Source organism: Euleptes europaea, chromosome 12, assembly GCF_029931775.1.
Source record: "Euleptes europaea isolate rEulEur1 chromosome 12, rEulEur1.hap1, whole genome shotgun sequence".
Classification (NCBI taxonomy): Eukaryota; Metazoa; Chordata; class Lepidosauria; order Squamata; family Sphaerodactylidae; genus Euleptes; species Euleptes europaea.
The window spans coordinates 31,594,057-31,609,345 of record NC_079323.1 but is presented as its reverse complement, the minus strand read 5'-3'; the positions used below and the strand labels follow the sequence as shown (position 1 = coordinate 31,609,345).

At 42.8% G+C, this 15,289-nt stretch overlaps 1 protein-coding gene across 1 annotated transcript in view; it reads left to right on the top strand.

The window, feature by feature from the left end:
- The window catches only part of GRAMD1C (GRAM domain containing 1C), a 76,337-nt gene that overhangs the window by 44,320 nt on the left and 16,728 nt on the right, over window positions 1–15,289 (top strand). Inside the window, exons 9-12 of the mRNA XM_056858165.1 lie at window positions 2,957–3,075; window positions 4,059–4,182; window positions 8,320–8,491; window positions 13,765–13,902. Coding sequence (XP_056714143.1) covers window positions 2,957–3,075; window positions 4,059–4,182; window positions 8,320–8,491; window positions 13,765–13,902 — 553 coding nt within the window. The remainder of the gene's footprint in view (window positions 1–2,956; window positions 3,076–4,058; window positions 4,183–8,319; window positions 8,492–13,764; window positions 13,903–15,289) is intronic.

Here is a 15,289-nt window from a genome sequence, read left to right as displayed (position 1 = left end):
GAGATATTAATTGTATTTCTATAGCACTTGCAAGCCGAAGGTAAAATTACCCTCTGGCAAGAAGGGGTTGAAAAACAGCCTGTTCAAATGCATCTTTGCTGCATTTCTGGATCTCTGACCCGATATACTAGAAGGACCACTGTATGCATGATCACCATTTTGTCTGAAAAGGGCAACACACATTTTGCAGCTGCAGTATGTTCCATGTGTAGGCTTACCAAGTTGCCGGTTCCAGCAGGCAATTGCCCGCCAATTAACCGGGCTGCTCGCAGCAGCGATCCCACAGTTGATGCGATGACGTCACTTTTGCGTTGATCCCAGAAGTGTCGGCATCACAATGGGGACGCTCTAGCACGCTTCCCAAAAACGCTCATGTTTTCCATAGAGATTTTTGGGGAGTGTGCTGGAGCGTCCCCATTGTAATGCCAACACTTCTGGGGTAAATGCAAAAGTGATGTCATACATGTCGCACATGGGGGATCACTGCCCCCAAAAGCTCCCACCGGTGGAGAAGGGGGACTATCCACATGCTCCACCAAAAATCCAGTTTTTGGGTAGTACCTATTGAAGCTGCAAGATACAAACATTGCCCTTTAGAGACAAAATGATGATTACTCACAGTCCACTCTCCTGGTACGCAGGATCAGAATGCAAGAAAAGGGCAGTTGTGCACCATATCTCCCACTTGGTGGGTTGCTTCTAATTTAGGGCCCAACTAGATAAAACATTGGGAATCTGTGTTTGTAATAGGGTTGCCAGTTCTGGGTTGGGAAAAACCTGAAGATTTTGGGGGTGGAGCCTGAGGAGGGTGGGGTTTGGGGAGGGATCTCAGCAGGGTATAATGCCATAGAGTCCACCCTCGAAAGCAGCCATTTTCTTCAGGGGAACTGATCTTGGTCGTCTGCGGTAATAGTGGTGCTACCTGGAGGTTGGCAACCCTAGTTTGTAATTTAATTGCAGAATGTGCAGCTGTATGTGGTCTGGTGTGATACAGAACAGGGCCGGGACTCTGGAGAAAGGAAGGGTGTTTCCTCCATGCCACTTCCCTAATAAAAAAAATACCCATCTCCTTCTACTTTAAGTCCTGGTAGGGGAAAAGGTTAAGCAGAATACAGGCTAAAAAGTGTATGTTGGCAATGTCATAGCTGATCCCAAATATGTTTAGTTTGGCCCTTATTCTAGATTTATGTTTTGCAGCATAATATATCAACCCAAGCAGGGAATTTGCAAGGACTTACATTCACTTCATTTTCTCCTATATGTGCTTCCCCACATGATTTCGTCTTTCTCTCCTCCTGACAGCCCCCATATCCTCACCCCTTTCCCTGCTTCCTTCTCTCCTTCCCACGCACCAACTAACCTTTCTTTTATCTGCTTCCCCCAGTCTTCAGCTTTATTTATTATTTATTTACTTATACAGCACATTTCACTCCAGTGGGGATCCACAACAGCTTACATCATTCTCCTCTCCTCCATTTTATTCTTACAACAACTCTGTGAGGTAGATTTGGCAAAGAGGTTGAAGATACCCATCAAGGTTCCATGCTAAAGTAAGGATTTGAACCTGGGACTCCCAGATCCTAATCTGACACTCTAACCACTACTTAGGGTTGCCAGGTCCCTCTTTGCCACCGGCAGGAGGTTTTTGGGGTGGAGCCTGAGGAAGGCAGGGTTTGGGGAGGGGAGGGACTTCAATGCCATGGGGGCCAATTGCAAAAGTGTCCATTTTCTCCAGGTGAACTGATCTCTATCGACTGGAGGTTAGTTGTAATAGCAGGAGATCTCCAGCTAGTACCTGGAGGCTGTGGCAAAACAAATAACTAGCCTGCTGTAATGTTAGTTGTACCCTATTTCCACAGCAGAACAAAACCAAAAAGTGTTGCAAAAGAGTACTATATTGTATATACAGTGAGCAATTTAAAGTAATCAACTATTATATACAGTGTTGCAGCTGGGCCCAGGTGAGTTGTGTGGCATCGAGTCAGTTGGTAGCTCCCTCCACACCTTGGTGAACCACGCAGATTGCATGGTAGCAAGTTGCTTGGTGGTTGTTGCTGGACCTGGATCCAATGAGTCCTCCCTTCAGGGCAGGCGGGAGGGGAGAAGAGGTGGACTGGGAGGACCTTAAGCAGATGATTCTATGACCTTAGGCAGATGATGAGAGGGAGGGCATCTTGGCCATCTTCTGGGCATGGAGTATGGGTCACTGGGGTTGTGGGGGGGGTAGTTGTGAATTTCCTGCATTGTGCAGGGGGTTAGACTTAGATGATCCTGGTGGTCCCTTCCAACTCTATGATTCTATGAAAGTAGCCCTGAAAAGGGCCCTTTCCACAGCCTCTGGCTTGCACGAAATAATCCCCCTACTCAGGATTACGCGGTTATAAACATAAAACAATAATTAACACTGTATGCATTTTTTACCTATCTTATCTATTTGACTTTATAATTCATTTTAAATTATTGTTTAATATTAATCTAGTATTGATATCAAGTACCAAACAAATGCTTTATGTTAAAAACGGTAGGATATTTATTGTTCAATGGCCATTACTACTTTATTATATAGCTCTCATAATTGCTATTACCGTTTATTGCATATTGTTCATTATATCACCGTTGCTTTATTCTTTCATTTTCTTTTTCTTTTGATGTAATTGATTTAATTGTAACTATGATCATGACGTGGCTTATAATTTCTCTTTCTTTTGTTTTGTTTATTGCTCTGTTTTTACTTATAAAAAACAAAAAAAACATTTGTGTTATAATGAATGGATGTCTTTTTTTTTTTTTAACATAGATATATTCTCTGGGTAGTGTGAAACAGATTTCTCATAACTGTCAATTAGCCCATCAAGTGTATAAGAGAGTTTAATATTTGTCTTTAAATTGCGACTGACTTTAAAAGATGAACCTTGGCTACTGACCCAAGTGTCCTTAATTATTTTCTATTTTGCAGAAACTGACAAAGCAGGAATTCTGGCACCTTGTGCAGGAGAGCTATGGCTCTGAGCTGGGCATGAACACCGAAGAAATGGAAAATGTTAATTCATCCTCTGAAGAGACTGGACGGTCTAGGTAAGATGATCCTGTACATCATGGAATCATAGAGTTGGAAGGGATCACCAGGGTCATCTAGTCCAACCCCCTGCACAATCAAGGAAATTCAAAACTACCTCCCCCACACAAACACCCAGTGACACCTACTCCATGCCCAGAAGATAGCCAGGGTGCCCTCCCTTTCATCATCTGCTTAAGGTCATAGAATGAGCATTGCTGACAGATGGCCATCTAGCCTCTTCTTAGAAACCTCCAGGGAAGGAGAGCTTACCACCTCCCGAGGAAGCCTGTTCAATGGAGGAACCGCTCTAACGGTTAGAAAATCCTTCCTAATGTCTAGATGGAAACTCCTCTCCTTTTAACTGGTGCATTTGGAATTTCTGCATCCTTGGGGAATTCCCCAGGTATTCATAAAAATATGACTTTGTAAATTAATCAAAGGAAAGAATATGTTCAGAATATTCTGATGAGGACTGAATATGTTGTAGGAGGCCTAGAATGTGGAAAGCAGCTGGGATTCAGGAGAGAGAAAAGGAGAGGATGGGAAATTAATCAGTTCAAGTTTTATAAAATCCAGGAAGTACTTTTAAATAAGTAATGTTTTGCATACTCCTTTTTCTTGCCCCACTCTCTCCACCACTTGTGCATGTCAGGGCAAGAACACCCTTCCTGCCCAGTTAAAGGAGAGTTCATTAGTGGCCTGATGAATGAGTTTCAAGAGGTGTAGTATGGAGAGAGAAATCAGCCCCTTCCATGGCCACTCTTTTGGTCTTTTCCAACAGGGAGTTCCTTTGCATTGAGGAAACCGGAAAGGGTTGCTGGGTGTTAGGAAGGCAAAGGATAAAGGGAAATGGCTCTGTACTTACTTGATATCTGCAGGGCATTTCTTTGTTCCTAGACCATCCTGGATTGCTCTGAATAATTGAAAAAGCCATCAAGTTTGTAATGGAAGCCATGCATGAGTAATTTAACTGTGTAACTGATGTTTTTGTCTCTAACAGATCCAGCCTTTGTATTGAATCTGGGGAGAAGGATGAACAGCTGTTTGAAGCCATTAGTATAATTCAAGAGCCAGTCATTCAGATACCTGAAACTGAGTCTCTTAATGGAAACCAGCTAACAGAAGTAAGCTGTTAAGGAGTCTTTCTTCATGTTAATGTTTGAACACACAACTTGTGTAGGAATATTGTCTGCTCAGCGCTTGCAGAGAGGCCCTGTAGTTCAGTGGTGGAGCGCATGTTCCATGCGCAGAGAACATCCTTAGATCTATCTCTGGCATCTTCAAATAGGGTTCTCCAGTAGCAGATGCTAGAAAAGACCCTTGTCTTCTTGAGATCCTGGAGAGTTGCTGCCTGTTAGAAAGTTACTTAGAGAGCCAATGTGGTATAGTGGATAAGGTGTCAGACTAGGATCTGGGAAACCCAGGTTCGAATCCCCACTCTACCATGGAAACTTGCTGAGTGACCTTGGGCCAGTCACACACTCTCAGGCTCGACCCTGGCAAATATTTGGATGGGAGACCTCCAAGGAATACCAGGGGCGAGATGTGTAGGCTGGCAATGGTAAACCACCTCTGAATGTCTCTTGCCTTGAAAATCTTACAGGGTTGCCGTAAGTCAGCTGTGACTTGACAGCGAAAACACACGCCCACACACAGAAAGTTACTTGGTCTGTTAGGTCTGGCCTGATACAAGGCAATGTCATATGCCAGCATCGTTTTTATCTATAATTGTGATTGAGAGAGAAGTTCTGCTGTCCGTTTTCCACCCTTGAAGATCCAGTTCAGCCATCTTTGTGAGCAGTAATTCACTTGTGGTTCTCTTGTTCAGGTATAGAGACAGAGAAATTCTACTCCCTCTTTTTTTTCTAATTTCTATTGCATATTAAGTCTTCTAAATAGTGTTATAGATAGGGCAAAACTAAACATGAGAGAACTTGTGGTAGCCAGGAGTTTGGCTTTGCCATTTTTAAAGTGATTTTAAAATGCTGCGAGGGGGATCAGACCCATGGCATGGAGCTTCCCCCCATTCCATACCTTTTCAGGTGCCAAAATAGTAAATAGAGGGGGGCTGCAGCTCTTTTGACATTTGAAAAGGCTTGGGGGGATGAAGAGCTCTGCGCCGTAGGCCCTAACAAGATCAGGCCTTAGGGTTACCAGCTCTGGGTTGGGAAATACCTGGAGATTTTGGGGTGGAGCCTAGGGAGGGTGTGGTTTGGTGAGGGGTATTACACCTCAACAGAGTCCACCCTCCAAAGCAGCCATTTCCCCCAGGGGAACTGATCTTGGTCATCTGGAGATCAATTTTAACAGCAGGGGATCTCCAGATACCACCTGTAGGTTGGCCATTCTATCAGGCCCTCACAGCATTTTAAAAGCTCTTTAAAATGGTGATAACAAACTTGTAGCTGCCATGAGTTCTCCATTATGTTTAGTTTGGCTCATGTATAAGGATTTATTTACCCTTTCACATTAATTATTCAACTAATGAAGAAGTTTCATTAATAATTTGTAAAACCCATATGAGAGAGTATATGAGCAATGGGATTTCTTTATGATCCTCAGAAATTTAGAATTTATTGTCCTGATTACAGTGAGCATATATCCAAATTTGGATTGAGAGGACTGGAATGTGTTGATATCTAGGAACAATTTAGAGTTTTGCTCCAGTATTCATTCATTTTGATGCGCACAACATTTCCTCCAGTTTTTTCTTTGCGTTGGATTTCACTGAAAACTCATAACTCCTGAGCTGAAAAACTCTCATTATCTTAAAAATCCACTGACGTCCTATCCTGCAGACAGACAGGCAGACAATTTATTTACGGCAGTTAGCCAGATAAAACAAGATAAAACAGAAAACATGGGCTAATAAATTCTTACAAACAAAGAATTACAGTCCGAGTCTTATAACACTTAAAAAGAAAATTACAGCTGGGACACATGTGTCAATTGCGCTAAGAGGCTTTTCTATGGCGTCAAATTTTCATTTCTGCCATGCAAAATTTCGCAACCTGAAGAGTGATTGAAGGATTATCCCCTTGTAGGAGCATCTCAATCCTGCAGACAGTTTTAATTTAGAATTCACAAAGCTCCAGTACTATACAGAACATGATGGTGGCGACTTTACTTCAGTGACTACTATAGTAACCATTGCTGGCCTTGCCCACTTTGACCAACTGATAATGTAGGGATTTGGCTGTCCACAGACATTGTTGTGACCTTTCTACTGAAACTGTTCTTTGCATAATTTTAAGGAGCTTGAAATTACTGATTATATTGTTTTATTCTGTGATTTTACGCTTTTTAAATTGTATTTATCATACCATGTTACGGATTGCTATGTTGTGAGCCGCCCTGAGCCCGGCCTCTGCCCAGGGAGTGAAGGTGGGGTACAAAAACAAATAAATAAATAAAAATAAATGATTAGGTTTTATATAACTTTTTTTTTCTCCCACGGGTGCTCAAGCCCATGGTCTCAGTAATCCTTACAACAGCCCTGTAGATAAGTAGCATCATTCCCTTTATTATGGTTGATAGTTTCAGAGGGTAGCCATGTTGGTCTGCAGTGGAACAGCTAGATGTGAGTCGTGAAGCATCTTTGAGACCAACAAGATTTTCGGGAGTCAGAGCTCCCTTTGTATTTAAAGTGCTCCTGGACTTGGATCTAGCTATTCTATTATGGCTGAGACTCCGGTTGAGAAAGAACAGCTTTTCTCACACACGCACTCATTCACACACACACTCATTCATGCGCTCATATGAAGTTTATTATTGAGGAGCTATGAAGTGGGAATAGGGTGGCTCATAGTGCATGATCTTAACACGCTATGTGCGTGTAGAGTGCCGTCAAGTCGCAGCCGACTTATGGCAACCCCTTTTCGGGTTTTCATGGCAAGAGACTAACAGAGGTAGTTTGCCAGTGCCTTTCTCAGCACAGCAACCCTGGTATTCCTTGGAGGTCTCCCATCCAAATACTAACCAGGGCTGACCCTGCTTAGCTTCTGAGAACTGACGAGATCAGGCTAGCCTGGGCCATCCAGGTCAGGGCCTTAACACACTATAAAGGTAAAAGTAGTCCCCTGTGCAAGCACCGGGTCATTCCTGACCCATGGGGTGATGTCACATCCCGACGTTTTCCAGGCAGACTTTGTTTATGGGGTGGTTTGCCAGTGCCTTCCCCAGTCATCTTCCCTTTACCCCCAGCAAGCTGGGTACTCATTTTACCAACCTCGGAAGGATGGAAGGCTGAGTCAACCTTGAGCCGGCTACCTGAAACTGACTTCCGTTGGGATCGAACTCAGGTCGTGAGCAGAGCTTTTGACTGCAGTACTCCAGCTTATCACTCTGCGCCATGGTATTACAGGCTTCGTAGGCCACTGAAGTGAATAGGTTTACAACTTATTTACCTATTACACCAGCCTATAATGAAAGAAAGATTAATTATCAAATTTCTGCTGGAAGAATAAAACCCAGCTATTTCTTATGATGTATTTAAATTTGCTGGAAAGCCATTATTAAAAGGAATGTTCAAAACAAAAAGGGTTACATTATAGGTGACATATCAGATGACGAGTGAAGGGTGAAGAAATGCACAATATATAACGTACAATGTTTATTTGGCACTCTATTGTGTTGATAATGTATTTAATCAGTTTATTTTTGGTTATTTTACTTTATTTTTATTTTCCCTTTTTATTGTTATTTTTACTAATGTTATATAGGTACTTGCACTGCTCTGTTATTTTATGCTGGCCAATGGCCGTAACAATAAATGTAAATAGGTTTACAAGGGTGTAACTCTTGTTTAGAGTGTTTAGAGTTACACTGTTAGAATTCTAACAGGGGTGTGTGTGTATGTGTGAAGGCACATAGCTTTTAATGTGTTATTTGAGAACATGTAATAGAAACAACCGAGAAAGCAATACTGTTGCTATGCATTTAATTTCAGTGGGAGACGCATGTAGAAACTGCGGATCCCATAGAAATGAACGGAAATTGCATAGCAGAAATTCTTTGTGCATGGCATCTATAAACCTGGCAATAAGTCTTTGTTGGAATCCACTGCATTTGGACTGAATTGTTCAAAAGCTTGTTGTGGTTGTTTTTTGGGGTCCTTCCTTGCACATTACTGGATTGAAACTGAGAAGGCTGGCACTGTGGATCGTCACGGGGTTTTCTGAGCAGCTGCAGCTTGCAAAATAAGGTGCTGTGCCTATGGACATGCTTAACATTCTGCTCATTGGCTGTGGTTCTTTTGCTAGGATGCTGAACCAGAGGAATCTCACCGTGCTAAGCTAGAGAGAAGGAGATCTCTGCTGTCTTCAGAAAGGAAGCCAGTTGATTTAACACAACGCAAACGTTCAACGCAATTACCAGATCTCAATGAAAATTTCCCTCTTGAGAAGAGCAGTGCCTCAGAAAGTGATGGTGAAGGTAAAGGGCTTGTTTCATATTTGTAGTCCTTAAAATCAGATCCTATGGAAAAATATAATTACTAGAATCAAATATTTATTAATGTTATTTATAAATCCTCCTTTCTCACAGGGACTGAAGGCAGATTACACATAGTGAGTTAGTACAGTCCACAAAATGGTACATTCAGTAACCAATTGTAGAAGTCTCAAACCAACCAGAAAGAAGCATAGCATCAGAATTAACATGACACATTGAACGATGCAAAAGTTACACAGTAGGATCCTATTTATAGCAAGCTATACACAGCAGCATAGATTATAATATGAAATCTATGGGTCTGTATTTTCCTGGTGCCAGTAAAGCCCGTAGTAAATGGGCAGGCCATTCCTGTAGTCCCACCGGGCCACCTACAGGCACCCCATTGTTTGTACCAGCATAACCTCGATGCGCCTCTATGCACTCCCCATCAGGACTGTAAACAGAATATTGCATTAGAACCAACAGTTTACATAGCCGCACCAATAACACAGTCATTATGACCCACTGTGATGTGATGCCCACTAACTGTACCTTTGTATTAGCTATGCTTGGGGAGACACCAATTATCAGTGCTTGTTGACGGTAGGCACTCCCAACTGATATAATGGAATCTATCCCACATCCCTCCTACATGCAGTATACAAGCAGGCTGCCGGAAACAACTAGAGATTTGCACATCTGCTGCTAGAGCCTCCCATTATCCAGTACATCTACTAGAGTCTCCCATGGGCAGGAGGGCAGCGGAAACATATAGTTACAAGCCATAGAGCCGCCCCACTTCCAGCTGTAGCTTCTGTTTCTGGGCAGCCTAACCATATCTAGCAACCCTATGTCTGCAGGTGTTTCAGTGTCCCACATACCTTGGGATGCTTTTGAGGCAGGTATTCAGGAGTTGTACTGGGAGGCTTCCCCTAAAAACTATGCAAGATGGAGCTGTTAATGGTTGCTGGCCTTACCATGTATATTTCTAAATTTGCATAGAAATGTACATGGTACTTTTTCATCTTTTACAAGCATTCTTTTCAAGACCATGCCCACCTTCTGACTAGGTTAAAAGGACTCAGATCTCCACATCTGTTCTACTGTGTCTGAAGAAGGGAGGTTTAATTCTTAACAGCTTACACCTTGAAACTCTTGTCGGTCTCCACGGGGCTACTGGACTCAAATCTAACCTGCATAGAAATGCCATTCTTTATGGCCCTTTTAACCACATGGCCCACAATTTTTGCCCTTCTCTATATGGGGAGGTTTCATTTTATGCTTCTCCATTGAATGTTACTATAAGTCTGCTGTTTTTTAGTTGCTGTCAGACCCCTTTTAGCTTTTTGCCAAACTGTTGTATAAACCAGCTCTCAACAAGTAATAGGAGATATGAGGAATGATATACAGAAAACTCTGAAACATTCGGCTCCCAGCTTTGTTAAAATGAATATACTCACAAAGAATAGAAAATCTACCGTTACCGTTTGGGCTTCACTGAAGAAGGGTGACTGATGAACACAACTTCATGTCTGCCATGTGGGTGTGTCAATAAAATGGATGTTCACAGAAACTCATTGTGCTCTCAGGAGTTCTTTTCACACAATCCCCCCCTTTTATAATGACTGGCATTTATTTAGTGGGGGGGGGGAATTAAATGTGTGCAAGATAAACATTCTGAGCCTTATATTGGCGAAGGCTTTCATGGTCAGAGTTCATTGGTTCTTGTAGGTTATCCAGGCTGTGTAACCGTGGTCTTGGAATTTTCTTTCCTGACGTTTCGCCAGCAGCTGTGGCAGGCATTTTCAGAGTAGTAACACTGAAGGACAGTGTCTCTCAGTGTCAAGTGTGTAGGAAGAGTCAGAGAGGGGTTGGGTTTGAGCTGAGTACTGTCCTGCTGACGTAATGTGCTAATCATTGTCCTGTAAGTATCAAGATAATGTACTAATGAGAGTGTGGTATGTTAATATGGAAGCATTGTATCCTGAAATGATCTGGTAATGTGTGAAATCCAAAGCTAATCTGCATGGCTATTGTTGACTGTAGCCTTTGTTAGTCTGGAGGTTTTTCAGGGCAGGAAGCCAAGCCTTATTCATTCTTAAACTCTTTTCTGTTAAAGTTGTGCTGATGTTTATGAATTTCAATGGCTTCTCTGTGCAATCTGACAAAATAGTTGGTAGAACTGTCCAGTCTTTCAGTGTCTTGGAATAAGACCCTGTGTCCTGTTTGTGTCAGTCCATGTTCAGCCACTGCTGATTTCTCAGGTTGGCCAAGTCTGCAGTATCTTTCATGTTCTTTTATCCTTGTTTGTATGCTGCGTTTTGTGGTCCCAATGTAAACTTCTCCACAGCTGCAAGGTATACGATATACTCCTGCAGAGGTGAGGGGGTCTCTTTTGTCTTTGGCTGATCGTAGCATTTGTTGTATTTTCTTGGTGGGTTTAAACACTGTTTGTAGGTTATGTTTTTTCAAAAGTTTCTCCATCCTATCAGTGACTCCTTTAATAAATGGCAAGGTATTCTTGCCATTTATTAAAGGAGTCACTGATAGGATGGAGAAACTTTTGAACAAACATAACCTACAAACAGTGTTTAAACCCACCAAGAAAATACAACAAATGCTACTCTGCAGGAGTATATCGTATACCTTGCAGCTGTGGACAAGTTTACATCGGGACAACAAAACGCAGCATACAAACAAGGATAAAAGATTTCACACATTACCAGATCATTTCAGGATACAATGCTTCCATATTAACATACCACACTCTCATTAGTACATTATCTTGATACTTACAGGACAATGATTAGCACATTATGTCAGCAGGACAGTACTCAGCTCAAACCCAACCCCTCTCTGACTCTTCCTACACACTTGACACTGAGAGACACTGTCCTTCAGTGTTACTCCTCTGAAGATGCCTGCCACAGCTGCTGGCGAAACGTCAGGAAAGAAAATTCCAAGACCACGGTTACACAGCCCGGATAACCTACAAGAACCATTCTGAGCCTTGTTCGAGCACCACTAGAAAGCACTTCCTTATGTTGTAGCTCTTAGTAGTTAACTCCCACCCGGCAGTGTCCATAGCAAAGCAAGTAAGTGCTTCGGACTACTGGATTAAATAGACCTATCTCTAAATTAAAGCCACCAATTACTTGTGCACCATGTCACTTGTGCACCATCAAAGTGCTCTTCCTTGTGGCAGAGGCACAACATAAATTAGTCCGTGTCAGATTATAGAATCATAGAGTTGGAATGGGCCATACAGGCCATCGAGTCCAACCCCCTGCTTAATGCTGGATCAGCCTAAAGCATCCCGGACAAGTGCTTGTCCAGCCTCTGCTTAAAGACTGTCAGTGAAGGGGAGCTCACCACCTCCCTAGGTAGCTGATTCCACCATTGAACAACTCTTATTTTAACTTTCTCATTTCATTAGGTAGCAAATTTTACCTGTTCACTTCCTCTAATTTGCGTGGACATACCAGTTAATGTTTGTTTCTGAGTGCAGTGAACCTAAAATGGCTGGGAGTAAAACTGTAGACCAGGCAGAGAGCTAGACATTTTGCACTGTATGGACTTGCATCATCCATCACGTGGGTCTGTGTTTGCTTGATATTTTAAGAGATCGTAATACTTGACTGCTCACAGCATAGAAAACAACTGAGTCGTCTTGGAATCTTCCATGCACTGTTAGTGCTTCAGCTGTCCTTACAATAGAGAGATTGTTTCCACGTGAGAAAAGAAGTCACGTACCCCCATTTGACCATCAGTGGCCATGGTGGCCTGTGAAGGGTTAGCTTGGGCTTAGCTGTGAAGCTATGGAATTTGTCACCTACAGTTTTGTTTCTTGAGTTTGTTATGCAGGGTTTTAATCTGATTTTATATTTACTTTTCATTTTCATATTTGATTATTTTTATGTAAGCTGTTTTGAGCCTGAAGGGAGTAGGATAGGACTTTTAGAAATTTCTAAATAGGTAAGAATAAAGAACAATCTCTTTCCTATTTGCTAGGTCCATGATGCAGCAGCTCTGTATTGGGCTCATTTAAATGTCCTATGAGGAGAGACTTAGGGAGTTGGGTTTGTTTAGTTTGGAGAAGAGAAGGTTGAGGGGAGACATGATGTGTGTGTGTGTGTAAAGTTCCTTCAAGTTGCAGCCGACTTATGAAGACCCCTTTTGGGGTTTTCATGGCAAGAGACTAACAGAGGTGGTTTGCCAGTGCCTTCCTCTGCACAGCAACCCTGGTATTCCTTGGCGGTCTCCCATCCAAATACTAACCAGGGCTGACCCTGCTTAGCTTCTGAGATCTGACGAGATCAGGCTAGCCTGGGCCATCCAGGTCAGGGCGGAGACATGACAGCCATGTTTAAATATTTGAAGGGATGTCATGTTGATGTGGGAACTAGCTTGTTCTCTGTTGCTCCAGAGACTAGGACACAGAGTAATGGATTTAAACTAATAGAAAAGAGATTCCACCTAAACCTTAGGAAGAGCTTTCTGACTGTGAGGGCTGTTCGACAGTGGAATGCTTCCTCGGAGGGTGGTGGAGTCCCCGTCTTTGGAGGTCTTTAAGCAGAGGCTAGATGGCCATCTGTTGGGAGTGCTTTGATTGTGGGATCCTGCATGGCGGTGGGAGGGTTGGGGTCACTGGGGATGTGGGGGAGGTAGTTATTAATTTCCTGCATTGTGCAGGGGGTTGGACTAGATGACCCCGGTGGTCCCGTCCAACTCTATGATTCTAAATCCTTCCATCCATTGCTATAATACATTCCTATTCAGGCCTTTCTAGCTCTTTCAGCTAGTAGCATGTGTGTTTGTTTATTGTTGCTATGGTCATAGACCAGCACATGTATAAAACAGTCTTGAACCATTGCTTATATAACTAGTAGCATGTAGATACACTATAGTCAAATAGTACCTCCTAAAATAAAATATTACAACATTGATAGATTATAAACATATAATCTTTTAAATAAGTTCAACATAAGTAGGTTATAACTCACCATGAGATATTCATCAAAAAATATTTCACCACAACTAATATACAAAAATATAAACAATTGGCTATTGTTAGACATGTGAACCTTGAGATAAGGCAGTGCAATGTCTACAAAGTCCACACTTAATATATAACAACCACAACAAACTCTCTTATACAGTATTGTGTGTGTATGAAAAGCATGTATTGTCATTTGGTTATGTTTTATTGTGTAGCGTGTTGTGTATTTTCACCTCTTCACTGCATCTGTTTGCTTCCCACCCCACACCTGCAGCTGCCATCCTAGAGAATGACCTCCATGGAAAAATCTCTGTTGATCGGGTTTTCCGTATTGGTGCAGACAGAATGTTTGAGATGCTTTTCACCAATTCCCATTTCATGCAGAGGTATCTCAGCACTAGAAATATAACAGGTAAGTATTCCTTTTAGTATTTGCACTGAAAGAACTTTCCAGTCCATCTCTTGGAAAAATCAGTTTATTGCTAAATAGCACGTGAGGGGAAAACAGAGCATAAATCAAAAAGCACCAACTTTTAGGAAGTCTTCTTTGTGGTTACAGTCACCATGCTAGTTAATGCCTGTGGTATTTTAATTGTCTAGGATTTAAGAGCTTTTCTTTATCGTTGTTTCTGGTAAAAGTATGGGTAGCTGTGTCGGTCTGCAGTAGAAGAGCAAGATTCAAGTCCAGTAGCACTTTAAATACCAACAAGATTTCCAAGGTATAAGCTTTCAACAGTCAAATCACTCTTTGTCAGATTTGACAAAGGGAGCTTTGACTCTCAAAAGCTTATTGTAAGCACTTGTCCCCGTGGTAATCCCACAAACAACATCCACAAACGAGGATTAGAAAACCTACAGGTATACAGAGCTAACAGGTAAATTTGGCACGAATGGAAACTGGTAGCACGGTACAGAACCTATATGGGAAAGCATTCGTCACAACGAGTCATGGCAACCCCCCTCCTAACGAGGAGTCGTTCCCACGGGAGATAGCGCTGGAACAGGAATTCACCAGTTAGCAGGCTCGACCTTGAGAGGCACCTGGTGGAACCGAAACCAAAACATTCTCAGTCTGACAGGCTGCTGAGAGCAGTGAAAAGCAGGCCTGACATCCTGCCCTCCTTTAGGCTTCCCCCACTGTTCCCCCACCGTTCCATCCGGGGGCGCTGGTTTGTGAGGGTAGGCAGTATGGAATTGGCAGACCAAATGGGGTGCAGACACATCACGTGCGCGTACCCACTCATTATGAGCGGAACCGAAATGTTTCCAACGAACTAGATATTGGAGAGACCCATGACGGATACGCGAGTCCAGACCTTTGCAATTTCAAAATGTTCCTCCCCCCCCCCCCCCAACCATCACCGGTATTTCAGGAAGCGGTTCAGGATGCCATTCGGGAGAAGGTACATGTGGTTTTAGCAAACTGACATGAAAGACAGGATGGATCCACCGGAGTGATTTTGGGAGTGAAAGTTCCACAGTCACTGGGTTAATGATACGAGCAATGGGGAAGGGACCCATGTACTTGGCACTGAGTTTGTTACACGGGCGGTTGGACCGTAGATTTTTGGTGGACAAATAAACCATGTCCCCCACTGAGTAGTCCTTGCCTGGTGAGCGATATTTATCAGCTTGAGCCTTGTATTTACGTTTAGCTTGCTCCAGGTTTCGTACCAGCCAAGGCCAGGTTGTCTGAATCGTGTGAACCCAGTCAGCAACACTTTCACCCCCCTCCACCCTGGAGACATCGTTATGGCTTATGGGTCCGAAGTCTTGCCCATAAACGGCCCGAAAGGGGC